Source organism: Anastrepha ludens, chromosome 3, assembly GCF_028408465.1.
Source record: "Anastrepha ludens isolate Willacy chromosome 3, idAnaLude1.1, whole genome shotgun sequence".
NCBI classification, from domain to species: domain Eukaryota; kingdom Metazoa; phylum Arthropoda; class Insecta; order Diptera; family Tephritidae; genus Anastrepha; species Anastrepha ludens.
In genome coordinates this window covers 24,429,085-24,446,705 of record NC_071499.1, presented here as the reverse complement: position 1 = coordinate 24,446,705, position 17,621 = coordinate 24,429,085, and the positions used below count along the sequence as shown (strand labels likewise).

The following is a 17,621-nucleotide window of genomic DNA, read 5'->3' as shown; positions in this document are numbered from 1 at the left end:
AAACACTCTTTCGAAAAGCTTTTAGATCGCGCAAAACAGTCTATCGAGGCCAGAGGGGACTATTTTGAATAAATAAACTCGATGTTATCAGAACATAACTCCTGTCGTTTCTGTTTTAGCTCAGTCTTGTTTATTTTGGACTTCACCTTGTACCTATACCCTTGGAAAAATGTAAGCTGCAAATAGATAGATACACCTTAAATACTGCCAAAAATCGCTGGAGACAGTTATACTCCTGTAGCACTAGTAGGCATGGCTAGAATCGAATATGGGTCGCACTGACAATTTACTTAGATTTAATAGGAAATACTTAAGAATATTGGTAGGAGTCCTATCTAATTTGGTAGGGGTCCTAATTGATTTTGATGACGATGATAGATTACTAGTCTTGTCAATACATGATGTATACTTTCTTTTGACCTTAACTGTATATGCAAAAAAGGTATGCGAACTACAAACTGCGGTAAATTTCACTCTATCACTTTTTTAGATCTGCATAAATTCGGTACACATCAACTCGAATTCGAAGAGTAAAATCGGTTTTGCGGATCACGGCCGCCGTAGTCGAATGGGTTGATGCGCGACTACCATTCGGAATTCGGAGACCGTAGTTTGAATCTCCGTGAAACACCAAATTCAAGAGAAAGTTTTTACTAATGGTGGTCGCTCCCCGGCAGGCAATGACAAACCTCCGAGCGCCTTTGTGCCATGAAAAACTCCTCATAAAATACATTTGCCGCTCGGAGTCGGCTTAAAACTGAAAGTCCCTCCATTTGCGGCAGAATATTAAGACGCACGTCTCAAATAGGAGGAAAAGCTCGGAGAACAGAAGTGTACGCGCCAATTATTTATTTTTATTTTACTCACACCCCAGGGTGTCTTCCGAAGGTTAAAAAAATTCAACAAATTTGCATCAAAGTTTCAATGCAATTCCTAGAAAAGTTCTGAATATGCAGTTTTTGGCAATTTTGTTAACCAACTGCAAGTTTGAAATGGCTCGAAACTCGTGTAGATTTGGTAATTGTGTTTGTTTATGGCGTGATCATTTCCTGCCGTATAAGGAATGCTTACATTTTTTTTCCTAGTATGTGAATTTTTGGCGTGTACTTTTCGATAGAAAAAATCGACACACTCTACTCAAAATGAAAAATAGCTGATAATGGGTGATTTTTTAGCTATTATCTTTTAAAACAGTTGGTTTAAACAGCTGACGCACGTTTCGTGTTTTGTTTCACTGTCAACCATCCTCAGTTTGGTCTATAATTTAACGATGAATCGTCTTACAAACGAACAACGCTTGCAAATCATTGAATTTTATTATAAAAATGCGTGTTATCTTAAGAAAGTTTAAGATTCTCTTTTTTATCGAAAAATTGTGTTCAGCGACGAAGCTCATTTTTGGATCAATGGGTACGTAAATAAGCAGAATTGTCGATTTTGGAGTGAAGATCAGCCAGAAGAATTGAAAGAGCTACCATTGTATCCAGAAAAGGTCACAGTTTGGTGCGGTTTATGGGCTGGAGGTATCATTGGACCGTACTTCTTCAAAGATGCTGCAAATCGTAACGTAACTGTGAATGGTGAGCGCTACCGTGAAATGATAGCCAACTTTTTTTTGCCCAAAATGCAAGAGCTTGACTTGCATGTCATGTGGTTTCAGCAAGACGGTGCCACATGCCACACAGCACGCGTAACAATGGACTTGTTGAGAGGCGAGTTCGGTGAACATTTTATTTCACGTTCGGGACCTGTCAATTGACCACCGAGATCGTGCGATGTAACGCCTTTAGATTATTTTTTGTGGAGCTATGTTAAAGCTCATGTCTATTCAGACAAGCCTGCTTCAATTAACGCATTGGAAGACAACATTAAAGCATTTATATGTGAGATACCGGCCGAAACATTGGAAAGAGTATGCCAAAATTGGACTAAGCGGATAGACCATTTGAAGCGCAGTCGCGGTCAACATTTGCATGAAATAATCTTCAAACATTAAATTATATGGACTGTACTATCGATTTAAATAAAAATTTCATGCATTTTTCGGAATTTTATGTGTGTTTTTTCGAAAAACTTTCCATAGCTCTTAAAAAGTCACTCTTTAGTTTCAATTTATGTTAGGGATTTGTGTTGCAACACAACAAAAAAAATCGGAAAACGAGTATACCAAGGTACTGCCTGTTCACTGTATTAGCAGTAGAGCAAAAACCACAGGAACAGTTTTTTTTTTGCTTTTTCTCCCTAGATTGTCAAAATCTATAAACAAAGTTTGACAATTTAGAGAGCTAATAAATAGGAAAACAATCGAGTCCGCTACGCCACTGCTACTACCTGTTCAATAATGTGCCTTGGAATATAATAGGTTGCTTAATAAGTTTTGCGGTTCGATAAGAAAATCTGAATTTCATGGTTTGAAATACACTTTATTATTCAGTATTCCTGAACACTAGTTCCAATTTATGATCTCCATCCCTGAAGTGAGAATCTGGAAGGGCTGCAAAATTCGCGTCCACAGCTGTTATGGCCTCATCATTTGATGAAAAACGCTTTCCACGCATGCATTTTTTTAGGTCTGCAAACAGATGGAAGTCGCTAGGGGCCAAATCTGGTGGATGCTTTAACAATTCGAACTTTAATTCATGGAGTTTAGCCAGTGTAAAAATGCTTTTAAGACTCGTGCATTGCCCTGATAAAAAATAATCTCTTTTTTTTTGTAAACTCGGTCTTTCTTCACGGATTTTTTCCTTCAGCTGCTCTAAACGGTTACAATAGAGTTCAGAGTTTATTGTTTTAGCAATTTGCAAGTAATCCACAAACGAAATTCCTTTCGCATCCCAAAAAACTGATACCAACTCCTTCTTGGCCGATGGCCGATTTCTGGGCTCAAACTCGTTTCGGAGCCGACGAACTAGATTCACACCACTCTTTAGTCTCTGCTTTTGATTTAGTATTATGGTGATAGACTCAAGTCTCATCCATAGTGATTAATCGACGCACAAAATCCACTTTATCCTTTCGAAAATTACCTAAATGTTGCTGAGAACGTCGCATTCGCATGTAGTTTTGTTTCATTAGCGAGTGCGGCACCCATTTGGCACATAGCTTTCTGACACTTCACTCAAAATATTGCTTACACTGCCCAATGAGATGCCTAGGGCTCCTACTAAATCTCTTTCAGTCACTTGACGATTTTCCTATACGATTTTCTGTATTTTTTCTACGATTTCTGGTATTGTTGCTGTTTGGACGTCCTTGACATGGATCGTCTTCAAAGCTTGTACGACCACGTTTAAATTCAGCCACCCATCTTTCTACTGTTCTAATTGATAGCAAAAAGGCCTCATGCACTTTCAACATTCGTTCATAAATTTCCTTTGCCTTAGAAAATAATATGAGACATATGTATATACTAAATGGCTTGTAAAAATAGAATAAATTGAGAGATTGAAATGAAATTTCACATATGAAGTTCAACATAACAAAAAAATTGAAGTTAGTAGCAACGTCCTCTCTTATCGAATCGCAAACTTATTGAGCAGCCTAGTATGTACACATCGCATCACATTTCTAGATCACAATCATGTCCTTAAACAACCACTAGGTCAATGTAACCGTGCTGTAATACGACATATTTATTTTCGCTTTATTATTTGATAGCTTTGCTATGCATCAAGAACTACACAAATAATTTCAACGAAGTAACTTTTTGAGCTCTTTGCCTTATTCCTTATAGCTGACTTTTTTTATACCACCTTTTTTCTGCTATCCTCTCGTTTCAGAATACAAATCGCCACAATACGAACAACTCGGTTTCGATTTGGCCAAGGAGTGCCTTGTAAATGATGGCTATCCCAAAGAGATTCTACAATTTGAATACGACCCCTCCTTCCCGGTGCGTGGTCTCTGGTTCGACACACTCTACGGCAACCTCTTGAAAGTAGACGCCTACGGCAACATATTGGTCTGTGTGCGTGGCTTCGAATTTCTCAAACAGTACGTAAAAGCAAATATATGCTCGTGCACATCTGTATTTGTAGTATCGAAATTCATTGAAATATCAATTAAAAAATATTTGCTTATATTTGTGGTTTACTTTTAGCCACCAGGTGTACGAGTTGTACCCAAACAAATTTCTGAAACTGGATGAAAAGCGTGTCTATGTCTTGAACACTTTGTTCAATTTGCCTGAAACCTATTTGTTGGCATGTCTGGTTGATTTCTTCAACAACAGTTCGGAGTATATAAGGTGAGTTTGATTAATTGCAAGTCATTTATGAGTTAAGAAATAATTGCCGTCATTTTTCAAAGCAAGAGTTGGGAATTCTTCCCCCACATCAATGCAAAAAAAATTTTCTTATTACCTGCGGATTTGAGTACAAATTTATTGTTAATAAAAATAAACTTTTGTATGGGATTTCCGCTCCAGTCATTTCAGTTGTGCCCATCTGTTCTGTTCATACTCAAAAGTTAAGCGTTGCTGTTGCATTTGTGTTCGTTGTAGTAAAATAAATTTATTGAGTGCGTAATAAATTAAAAGCTGGAAAAGTAAGTTTTATTCATGAATACAGGTGATTTCAAAATATTGTAAAATATAATATAATATTGTACAAGGTGGAGCAAAATTAGGCATCAAATTTTGTTTTTGAATAACTACTTTTTTACTAAATTAAAAAGAAAATTTTTGTGACTAATGGAAATTTTGATTTTAATCTTGACGCGCTCCACTACTTGTCTGATTGCTGTTTATATCACCCGCATAAAGCCACATCCCACAAACCTGCCCCAAATTCTTTATTCAGATCATTGGCGAAAACCGTAGCAGACAATATATATATATATATATAATTGGCGCGTACACCCTTTTTTGGGTGTTTGGCGAGCTCCTCCTCCTATTTGTGGTGTGCGTCTTGATGTTGTTCCACAAATGGAGGGACCTACAGTTTCAAGCCGACTCCGAACGGCAGATATTTTTATGAGGAGCTTTTTCATGGCAGAAATACACTCGGAGGTTTGCCATTGCCTGCCGAGGAGCGAACGCTATTAGAAAAATGTTTTTCTTAATTTTTGGTGTTTCACCGAGATTCGAACCAACGTTCTCTCTATGAATTCCGAATGGTAGTCACGCAGCAACTCAATCGGCTACGGCGGCCGGCAGTAAATAAACAAACGCAAAATAGTCAAAATGTGGTACTAATTTTATTGTCCATGAGTGTACTAAAATTTGTGTAAAGCTCTCTGTGGAACTTGCAGGGACTACTAAGCATAGTCAATCATATTAGATATTAAAAAAAAAATTACAAAAAAATTGGAAATGACTAGTTTTCAAAAATTACCAAAAAACGTTTTCTCACAAAAACTTTTAACAGAAAAATATAATTTTTTCTCCCAAAAAGAAAATTAATTTTTTTTTCAAAACCAAAACAAACAATTTTTTTTTTTTTCAAAATTTGTTTCTCCGAAAAGAATATTTTTTTTCTCAAAAAAAATTTGTTTCTCCAGAAGGATTTTTTTTTTCTCAAAAAAAATGTGTTTCTCCAAAACGAATATTTTGTTTTTCTAAAAAGATACCAAGAAAAATTCTGTACTGTAATTTCAACATTGAAAAAATCTCCAATATATAAAATTGTTTTCAAAATATATTCAGTTTGTACTGAAGTTCACAAATCAGCCGATTTTTATTAGAATTGGGGGCAATGCCCAAAATACTTGAATCACTTGAGATTCCTTGTGGATATGCGCTAATCAAAAATTCTGCACTACAAACCTCAAATTTATTCCCATTACTTTTGGAATACAATTCCATGCATCTGACCGCATTTCATTTGAGTTTTATATCAGGATTTGCTCGCATAAGATAAGATCAATTTTCTAGGGCTGCCTACATACATAGTACAGGAACAATATAGCGGAAATGGCTTCTAAGTTGATTATCGCTATACAAGGCTTATATGAGTACAGGATTACAGGGGCCTCGCGAAAAAGAGTATGATTGATCAGCCGTAGCTAAGCAGGAAGTATAGCATCTCTTAACCAGTGGTCTCCTTTTGGGTAGCTGGGCCTCGTGTCCGCTCAACAAGAGCTGAAAAAAAAAACACTAATATGCAAGGTTGTTGTTATTTTTATTTTTGGTATTGTAGAAGCATAAACATTCCCCATGCATGTACGGGGAAGGCTGCTGGAGTGGCAGTCCTTGGCCGGATATAAATACGGGTAGTTCCGGTAGCTTAGAACCGGCTTTTGTGGGAACAAATAAGCAATGTCTTAATGTCCTGCTGCCCAAGTAGAGATCGGAGGCGATCGAAGGCTCATAAAACTTCAACTATCGATAGTGGTAGGTGCCTTACTGAGAATACTGCTTGATGGGTATCCATGCGGTGAGACTCAACATAACTTCGAGTCTATCTTGCGATAGCTACTCCTTTAACTGCCCTACTTTCGCAACAGTATGATTCAGGTATCTGGCTCCAAAGATGATAGATTTACAAAGTTTGCTGTTTAACTGTGGTGAAAAGCAAAATGTGAAGGGAACTTCGGCTTCCACATCACTTGGGAGACTCGGCAACCGAATTCTGCACGATCATTTCACATGCATTCACACACTCGTCCAATCAGTCGTTGTTCAGACGGTAACGAAGTCTCATTGGTTGATTTTTGTTTTGTATATCACCAAAACGATCTCAGTTTTTTTATAAACACATCCCAAGTGATGTTAGTTCAAGGATGATAGAATACATGGTTCCGCCTTTTCAATTCGCAGTGTCGTCAGAGCCCATGAATAAACGAACAAAAGGAAGGGGAATTACTTGTTTGTGAAAAGTAAGGCTAGGCGAAAGCAATAGAAGCAACCCGACATGTAGTTTCTTCTACTTTTGTTTGTTTTGTTCGTTTGTTTTGTATTGGGAAGGGACCTGACGTCAGACTTGTCAAAATCGTAAAAAATATAATAACTATTTTAGGAAGACGCTACCATTGGTACTCATCAGCTAACATTAGTCCATCAACTGGTTCTGTCAAATTCGCTCAGAGCCTAGTAACAGTCTATGAAAGAGCAAACCTCTTGGTGAAAAGCGAAGAGGACGGCCGCGGAAGCGATGCTTAGACGACATTGAGGACGATCTAAGAAGTATAGGAGTAACCAACTATCCTAGACTGGCTATGGACCGAGATGCATGGAGAAGAATTGTGGAGGAAACTAAGACTCACAACGAGCTGTAATGCTATGAATGATGCTGATGTAAGATCATACCTCCAGACATATTTTCATCATCCAGCTGAGAAGCTTTCGTGGTTGTTATACTTGTCAGTATAGCCTTCTACTCCTGGAAATCTATGTTCGGTAAAAAATGGGGACACAAGCCACAGGTCGTGCTGTGGATGTACAACGCAGTGGTTTTGTCAATTTAACGTATGGATGCTTGGTTTGGTGGGAAGCTCTTCGGAAGGGCTGTAGTATTATTAAACTAGGGAGGGTGCAAAGGATTGCATGCATTGGCATCACCGGAGCATGTAAAACTTGCCCCAGTCCTGCCCTTAATGTCGTTGTGCACTTACTTTCCATCGACTTTTCGTTATTTCCATCGCAGCTCAAAGTGTAATTAGGTTAAAGGAGGTTGGCCTCTGGATTCAATCTTTCAAGAGACATGGTAGCTTTTTCGGGCAGTTAACACCGTATTTCTCCGGATTTCAAACAGATCTCTTTATCCGCAAACTAGAGTTTGAGGGTCGTGCTAGGGCAATCTTTCCAAATAGGCATGCTTGGATCGGGGGGAAAATCTGCTCCGAAGCGTGCACCTCTGTCTTCACTGACGGCTACAAGATGGAATCGGGAGTCGGGGAAGGGGTTTTCTGTAAATACAGCCAATTTTTCTATCTCCTTGAAACTGCCGAGTACTGTTGGTGTTTTTCAAGCAGAAGTCTTTGCGATCCTGCAGGCATGCAAAATGCTTAGGTAACGCAGGAGCGAGGGAGATATTAACATTTTCTTCTATAGTCAAGCCGCGATCAAAGCTCTGACGACGCCATGGTGCAGAACGAAACTAGTAAACTCCTGTAGGGAGGAGATCCAATCTCTTGGGTGTGCAGGTAACATTTCTCTGATCTGGGTTCTACGACATAGGAACATAGAGGGAAATGAAATTGCTGATGAGCTTGCTAGTAAACGGACTGAATTGGCCTCAGAGACCTCCTACCTGGTCATCGGCATCCCCCTGACAGTTATTAAAGAGGAACTGCACAAATTATTTCTCAGGAAAGCGCAAAAAAGATGGAGCTCCATTTCTTCATGTGCTATTTCGAAAACCCTTTGGCCCCAATACGATATACGAAGGACTCAGAAAGTCCTTTGGGCTCCTCGCCATTCAATTTCCAAACTCCTAACTGTGTTTAACGGTCATTGGACGATCGGCACACACGCGTAAAAGTTAGGGTTACCATTTAACCCCTATTGCAGAAGCTGTGGGGACCTTTCAGAGAAGGAGACTTGTTGAGCACTTTCTCTGTAAATGTTCGGGTTTAGCAGCTAGACGACCAAGCTCACTGCTCGCTCCTTTCTTCGACAGTCTTTGGCAGTGCGCCAACCTAAATCCAATCAATTTCCTCCATTATTTCAACACATCTGGCTGGCTGTAGATATCTGCCTGTTGGAGGTATCAAAACGGCGCTTTAGTGCTACTTGAGGAGTGTCAGACTGGCACTTCTACCTATCTATACTTGTATATTAGCTGCTATGGAACTTTTTCATTTGCACGCAAGAACATTTTCCCATTCGTAATTCATCTTCCGCTCTAGCCCACAGTTCACCCCATACAGTTTAAGAGTATCTGTCAAAGTGAAGCCTCTTCCTTCGAAGGCAGCCATGTACCGGCGCCTAATCAAACGTGCGAAAACTTTACCACATCCTCTTTTGTAGCATCAACAAAAATATCCTCAACTTTCTACGTTTTTCGCCACTTGCGTCCCTTTAACTGCGTGTGTCTGCAACGCAACGTTCGTCTTCTACTTGCAAAGGAAACCCAAAAAACGAAAGCATTGCAGGAGGAAATTTCAGCAACCGACAGCTAAATAAAACACTGCAAGTGTCTTACAGAACGGAAAGTAAGAAAAAGTGTAAGAATCTTAGGAAAGTCAGAAAGTTTTGCCAACAGGATGTGACAATCGTTTATTTCCCGCGAAAGGCTGCTAAGCCAGACGTTGAGTGCGAAAATATGGCACTTTGCCCAGATGGCAGCTGCGACTGCATTTAAAGATGCTATTTAGCACACTAAAATATTTCCTTAATTGAAATGTATGCAAATCGGCAAATACTGCGACTTGCACTAAATCTCTTAATGGCAAAAAGCTGCTTGCCAGTTTTACATGCAAACATTACTAAATTAACGTTTAAATTGATTTTTGTTTTTCCCATTTTCTCTTTCAGCGAAAAAACTGGCGTTAAGGCTGGCGAACTCTTTATGTCCTTCAGATCCATTTTCCAGGATGTACGACGCGCCATCGATTTTGTGCACATAAAAGGCAACCTAAAACAGAAAACAATCGAGGTACATTGTTTTTGTTTTTGCTTTTTTTAAATGATTTTTCGAAAATATCTTCTAACTTTTCCATCTTCTTTGTAGAACTTGGATTACTACGTTAAGAAGGATCCACGTCTGCCCATGGTGCTCTCGCGTATACGCGAATCTGGCGCCAAAGTTTTCTTGCTCACCAACAGCGATTACAAGTACACCAACATTATTATGTCGTATTTATTCGATTTCGAGCATGGCGCGCGGCCCGATGACCCACATCGCAATTGGAAAACCTACTTCGATGTGATTGTGGTGGATGCAGCGAAGCCACTTTTCTTTGGCGAAGGCACAATACTCCGTCAAGTGGACACACAAACGGGCGCCTTGAAAATCGGCACACACATGGGACCCTTACAGCCGGGCAAAGTCTATTCGGGTGGTTCGTGTGAGGTGTTCACCTCCTTCATCAACGCCAAGGGCAAGGATGTGCTCTACGTTGGTGATCATATTTTCGGAGATATTTTGAAATCGAAAAAGATACGCGGTTGGCGTACATTCCTCATTGTGCCCGAGCTGGTGCAGGAATTGCATGTGTGGACGGACAAGTGTCAGTATTTTGCAGAATTGCAGCATTTGGATGTTATGCTGGGTGATATGTACAAGTAAGTGACACAAATGCAATCCATTGTAAAAACTGTAAATTAAAAAAAAAAATTATATATTTAAATAACACAGAAATCTGGACTCGAGCGCCAAGGAGAAACCGGATATTTCGAAATTGCGCACCAGCATACGCGATGTCACCCACAAAATGGACATGGCGTACGGTATGATGGGCTCACTCTTCCGTTCCGGTTCAAGACAAACATTCTTCTCCAGCCAAGTATCCAGATATGCCGATTTGTATGCGGCCACGTTCCTCAATCTCTACTATTATCCGTTTTCGTATATGTTCCGTGCACCGGCTATGCTGCTGCCGCACGAATCTACGGTAACGCACGAACAACGATTCCACATGGAGACACCGTCAATACAACGTTCGCGCAGCAAGAACGAAAGCGTTGATGGTGGAGCGTTGAGTACGATTTCATCGCCTACCGAAAAGCCGCACGAAGCTATGGCGTGCAACGAACGTGCGGATGGCAAAGATGCGGAAATTGAAAAGCTCGCAGAAGAATTTAAGGTATATGGATTTTATGTGGTAATCATTTGAGGCCCAAATCATGACGGCAAAGAGTTTCGAAAACAGAATTCAATTATTTTCAAGCGGGTAGTTAATGGTTAGCGCTGCAGCAGTGCAGTAATCCCAGCTAAGGGCAGCATTGCATTTTAGTTGTGAAATCAAGAGGTTGAGTTAGATGAGTGATGAACAGTCTGAACTACACGTCAAATTTCGCGAAAGGAAAATAAATATTTAAGGCTTGAATTCAGAATGTTCTTTCAGAAGTTTCTCTAAAAGCATAAATTTTATGGAATGACTCGTAAAGATACAGTGACTCACAGTTTATTTGATGCAGCCAAAAAAAAAAATCATTAAAATATCAAATATATTTTAAGGTATTTCCATTACAGAGAAAAATCGTATACTTTTTTTATTGTTATTATATAACCAAAAAGTAACAAAAAATGTTTCTTCCTAAAAAGATATGGCAAATGAAACTAATTTAGTTACAATTTTGAGGCCACAGCTTAAATGATGCCCTAAATTAAAAGTATTCAAAAAACATCAACACATTAATATTTCGATTTCATGATTGCGGCTAATACTTAGTGGGGTGGGGTATACCTTTTGATTTAGAACAGCTTTTAATCGGGAATTCATAGATTCTACAAGTTTTGCTGTATAATCGGAACTAATTTTATACCTGTCTTTCCTCCTGTCTATCTTCCTGTAGTGCCTGTTTCAGATCAGAAATCAGATCAGCATTAGAAATATTGTGGTTTTTTATTTTATTTTCCAGCACTGACCACAAATTCTCAATAACGTTGAGATCTGGTCTGGGCCGTTCCAGATAAGCCAAATTTTTTCAATACCAGACATATGCTTGGGATCGTTGTCTTGGTAGAACCTAAACGAAACCCGTATGCCCATTCTATCCGCACTTTGTACTAAATTAACTTTTAGCAGATCCAAATACATCTCTTTATTCATGTTTCCTTCGATAAATGTTAAATTTCCAACGCCTGAATAGGGCATGCAACCCCATACCAGCACACTGACCCCGCCATGTTTAACTGTAGAGCGCAAATTCCATGGTTGAAGCGCGGTATTTGGTTTTCTTCAAGCGCAGGACTTCCCATCGGACCTGAAAGGTTTAAATTTGCTTTCATTCGCACAAACAACGGACTTCCAGAACGAAATCTCTTTGTTCAAATGTTGTCTGCAAAACTCTATTCTCTGTTTTTTATTACGAGCATTAGTCAACGGTTTATTTCGGGCAGTCCTTCCATGAAAATTTTCTTCGCGCAGAACTCTACTCGACTTCGTTAGTTAATTTTGGAGCGCTTAAATCGGGTTTTTCTTTAACTTTGCGAACTATCCACCTCTTATCTGCATCATTAAATATTTTATTTGGCGCAGATCTGCCATTATCTTCTATCCTGTTTTCGTGGCGAAACCTTTCTATAATGTGCTGGACAGTTGAGCAAGTAATAGCGATAATTTCTGTAATTTTTCATTGGGTTTTGCCCTCTTTATAATGACGAATAACGTCGTCCCTTTTTCAAGTGAGGTCCGTTTTCCCATTTCAAAAATTTAAATTTTTCCAACTTTTCTTTATAAAAATTTCTTCAGAATGACTTACGCCGCTAAGCTAAACAGAAAAAAATACATTTCACCGTAATTGCATTCTCAGAGAAAATATAAAATACACTGCATCATTTAAGCTGTGAGCATATTTTGATGAGAAAACTATTTGTTTCTATATTTTTTTAGCAAGCTTTGTTTTTGTTGTTGTTCTTTCTGCAGTGGTAAACAGTACATACATATCTCATTACAAGTCGTATACATTGTTTTTATTAAATTTAATAAACATCGAGGTCCTGAGGTCCCCCTGCAAAATCTGTACAACAAGATTTCCGTGCTTCCGATTAAGGAGCACAGCAAAATGGTCAGCAAGCAATTTTTACTGGGGTATCACCCGTGCAGACATTTGCTAGAGGATGAGCCACCTCCCAGGTATGTCAGGGGTCATCTCTTCAACTACATTGACGAGATCCAAGGCAACTACTGGACAGTATATAAACATCCGTTAAACGACATTCATCGGGAGTCTCTTACCACCTTCGTAAACTCCCGACCTCCGAATTCATTCCTGTGTCGGATAGCAACCACCACCTATTGCAAACAATTTATTTATTTAACTTTTTAGCGATTTTTATTAGAGATCAAAAATAGTAGTTGTTTTCGAACGTTCAATTTAAATTTCTTTAATAAGTTTGTTTTAATAAATTTTTTTTTATTAATTTTTTTTAATAAATTTTAATATTTATTTTTAATTAATATTTTTTTAATAAATTTTTTTAACACATCTTTTTTTAATAATTTTTTTTAATAACTTTTGTTTCAATATATTTTGTTTAAATAAATTTTTTTAATAATTTTTTTTTAATACAATTTTTTGTAATACGTTTTTTTCTTATTTTTTTTTTAATAATATACATTTTTTTTATACATCTTTTTTTTTAATATTTTTTTTAATCAAATTTTGTTTAATAATTTTTTGTAAGAAATATTTTTTTATACATCTTTTCTTAATAAATTTTGTGTTCTTAATTTTTTGAATAATTTTGCCTTAAATTAATATTTTTATTAAATACTTTTAATAAATTTTTTAGTACTTTTTTTTAACAAATTTTTTTATAGATATTATTATTATATATTTTTTAATATTTCTTTTTTTTTTTTAATTAATTTTTTTTTTTTGCTCAAATATAAACATTTAGATATTGATATGTTATTTTATAAGTCAAAAAAGGCAGTTTACATTTTCATATATTTTTTTTATTTAAAAAACTATTAAACACTACTCTGGCGTTAAAATCGCTTTTGGGCCAACTTTAACCGATCGGTCGTTTTAACTTCTATCTTTCACTGGAAAAATAAAAATGAAATTTTACTTTTATTTTTGACCGAAAGAAAAATTTTAATTTTTTTTTTTTTGTAACTAAAAACATATCGGTGAAAAAAAAATTATTTTATGACCCTTTAGAAAAAAAAACTCAGTGGCTACCGTCACTGGTTTGTATTGGGTTGGCAACTAAGTAATTGCGCATTTCACTCGTATATGACTTCAGTTGAATTTTTAGGTTTGCAGCCGTAGTACAAATGTAAAACACATTTTGTTATTTGATAGTTGGTAATTCAGCTGTCAATCCGTAAAAAAAGTTTTTCCATCGGTTGCGTAGTTTTCGTTTGGCGTTCGTCGAAAAAAGGAAAATCAAAGGAACATTTTCGTCATATTTTACTTTTTTATTTACGCAAAGGGAAACCGCAACGCAAGCTCATAAAAAGTTGATTATGGTGACGAAGCCTTAAAAGCCACTCAAAGATGAAAAACGCTCTGGTCGTCCAGTCGAAGTTGATGACGCCCCAATCAAAGAAATAATCGATTCGGATCGTCACAGCACGACACGTGAGATTGCAGAAAAACTTTATGTATCACATACAGGCATTGAAAATCACTTAAAATCAATTGTTTGTTCAAAAACTCGAAAATTGGGTTCGTCATGAACTGCAAGAAACGCATTTAACGCAACGCATTAACAGCCGCAATTTGCTAAAGAAACGTAATGAAAATTATCCATTTTTAAAACGACTGATAACAGGCGATGAAAAATGGGTTGTTCACAATAACATCAAGCGGAAAAGATCGTGGAGCAGGCCAGGTGAACCAACTCAAACAACATCAAAAGCTGATATTCATCAAAAGAAGGTTTTGTTATCAGTTTGGTGGGATTACAAAGGAATTTGAACTACTTTGAACTCTTACCACCCAACCGAACGATCAATTCTGATGTCTACATTGAACAACTAACGAAATTAACCAATGCAGTTGAAGAAAAGCGGCCCGAATTGATGAATCGAAAAAGTATTGCATTCCATCATGACAATGAAAGACCACACACATCTTTGGCCACTCGGCAAAAATTATTGGAGCTTGGTTGGGATGTTTTTCCATATCCACCATATAGTCCTGATCTGGCACCATCTGATCACTTTTCTGCGATCTTTACAAAACTCCTTGAATGGTACAAATTTCAATAATGATGAAGATGTCAAATCGTACCTGATTCAGTTTTTTGCTAATAAAACCCAGAAGTTTTATGAACGTGGGATTATGATGCTGCCTGAAAGATGGCAAAAGGTCATCGATTAAAATGGGCAATACATTACAGAATAAAGTTATTTAGTTCCTTGAAAAAATTGTCTTTATTTCTCTAAAAAAAATTCGCAATTATTTAGTTGCCAACGCGATATCTATTTTTTCACTCTCTCGGCACTCTTGTATTTATACGTACATTTTACCTTATACAATTAACTAATTCTATTCTAATTTCTTGCAGTCAATGAATTCGGCCTGTTCGACCAACTCCACAGTGCCGCATACGCGTCCGCCAACACCACAAACGGTGACACACACACACGATGAGGACTACTCGGAGGAGGAGTCCGATCAACTTCCCAAATGTGATTGTCAACAGCAGCAGCAAGACGACACCGACTAGAATCGGCAGTAGTTTTCGTCTGTGTAACTTCAATTTGGCGCCAGAGAAAGAGAACACAAAATGAATACGTAAAAGGAGGATAGAAGACAGAACGGCGCGCCAGTCGCATTGTTGCGATTCATTCGATATTCCTCAGAGATTCTTTTGCAATGCGACGATTTTAAAAATGATTTTCCTTTTTTTACCTACGCTGAGAAATTAATTTGTAAATGTTTATTTAGTATAACTAATGTACCTTTATTTAGTTTCATACGCAATACATTTTTTATTTTAATTATTTTTGAAGTAGTTGGATAAAATAAATGGTTGGATAAAATAAATAACATTTAACACATACACACACGCACCTTTATTTTAATATTTTCATAATTTCATTGATTTCAATTACACTTCGCATCTTTTTGTTCGTTTCAACAACCCAATGATTTGCAACCTGGGACGGGGAGATTGAGAGAATTTATAAATCACTGTAACTTGTCAATTATGCATGGAAAATGTGTTTTTATGAGAAAAAATTTAAGGTTTTTTATTATTTATTGTAGTATTTTATTATTTATTTGGTATTTTATTCGAAAAAAAAATTTGATGCACTTACAATAAATGGAGTCAATAGAATCTATAGAAGACAAATTAGGGATAGAGTAGGGGTAGTCAGAGGCCCGAAAAAATTATGATTTTTAAATTTTTTTGTTTTTGCAGTCAATTGCTTTATTTTACAAAAATAAAAACATAGCATTAAGACAACATATTTCGACTCGACCTTAGCAACATCTAAAAAAATAATAATAATTGTAAAAGTTATCGCTGTTTATGTGGAGCCCGTTTCTACAGAAGTCCCTTGCAGTGATCATCACAAGTCCTTGGAGATTCATCGAAAATCAATCGGACAAGAAAAATTAGTTTTATTAATAGATAATCTTGTGACTTTAAATATTTTTTTAATAATTGTTTTCTTTTTATATTTTTTTTGTTTAATTTTATACTTTTTAATACATTGTTTTTAATAATTTTTTTTTACTACTTTTTTAATAAATTTTGTTTTAATAACTGTTTTTTTAATAATTTTTTTTTATTAATTTTTTTTTAATTATACACTTTTTAATAATTTTTTTTTTAATAATTCTTTGTAAAATGTTTTTTTAATAAATTTTCTTTTAATAATTTTTTTTTATAAATTTTTTGTTTTAATAGTTTTTTGTAAAAAATTGTATTTAATAATTTTTTTTAATAAACTTGGTTTTATTACGTTTTGTCATTATATACCTATTTTTAATAACTTTTTGTAATACGTTTTTTTTAATAATTTTTTTTAATACATTTTTTTTAATAAGTTTTTCTTTAATAATTTTTGGTAATTAATTTTTATTTCATAATTTTTTTTTTAACATTGTTTTTTTACAAAATTTTTGTACATATATTATTATATATCTTTTTTTTAAAACATTTCATACATAAATTCTTTTCAATAAGTTTTTTTTAATAATTTTTTCTTTCCTAAGTTTTGTTTTAATAAAATTTTTTAATAATTTTTTTTTCTTAATAAATTTTAATATTTTTTCAATTAATATTTTTTTAAATAAATTTTTTTAATAAATGTTTTAACACATCTTTTTTTATTTTTTTTAATAACTTTTGTTTCAATACATTTGTTTTAAATAACTTTTTTTAATAATTTTTTGTAGTAAATAATTATTTTTTAATTTTTTCAAAAAAATTTGCGCTATTAATTTTTTTTAATAATTTTTTTTATTAAATATGTTTGAATACATCTTATTATTATTAAATTTTTTGCAATGCGTTTTTTTTTTAATTTATTTTTTTTAATACTTTTTTTAAATAAAGGGTGGTTAAATTTTTAATGTGAACCACACCTAACCGTCAACGACACCGTTGGACCGCTTTCTTTGGGGTTATTTGAAAGAAAAGGTGTACGTCGATAAGCCAGCAACAATTCAAGAGCTAAAGGATGAGATAATTCGGCAGATTAACGGCATAGAACCTCAATTATGCCTCAGCGTCATCGAAAATTTGGACCATCGGATGGAGGTGTGCCACCGAGGCCGCGGAGGCCAATTGGCCGATATTTTGTTCCATACGTAATTGAGCCATACCAATATTATCATAATAAAGAGATATGACAATAATTTTCTAAAAAAAATTGTATTTTATTCAAAATCAACACCGGCCCTTAAAACTTAACCACCTTTTATATGTTTGGCTTTTTTCGCATATAATGTAATAGTGTCTTATCTTAGAAAATATTTTTTATGTTTTCATATAATAACTGGTTGCTTTTCATTTCTGTGATATTTTTTCTTATTTAAAATAATATTTGCAGGCGTAAAAAGAAATAGCTTCACTAATAGGTATCAGTCCAATGTGTTTTGTCCG

General features: G+C 35.7%; 1 protein-coding gene across 1 annotated transcript in view; it reads left to right on the top strand.

Annotated features, from left to right (window-relative positions):
• The window catches only part of LOC128857186 (cytosolic purine 5'-nucleotidase), a 47,023-nt gene extending 31,457 nt beyond the window's left edge, over positions 1 to 15,566 (top strand). Inside the window, exons 3-8 of the mRNA XM_054092820.1 lie at positions 3,780 to 3,993; positions 4,100 to 4,246; positions 9,416 to 9,536; positions 9,612 to 10,165; positions 10,239 to 10,686; positions 15,069 to 15,566. Coding sequence (XP_053948795.1) covers positions 3,780 to 3,993; positions 4,100 to 4,246; positions 9,416 to 9,536; positions 9,612 to 10,165; positions 10,239 to 10,686; positions 15,069 to 15,230 — 1,646 coding nt within the window. The 3' untranslated portion in view covers positions 15,231 to 15,566. The remainder of the gene's footprint in view (positions 1 to 3,779; positions 3,994 to 4,099; positions 4,247 to 9,415; positions 9,537 to 9,611; positions 10,166 to 10,238; positions 10,687 to 15,068) is intronic.
• The last annotated feature ends 2,055 nt before the right edge of the window (positions 15,567 to 17,621 follow it).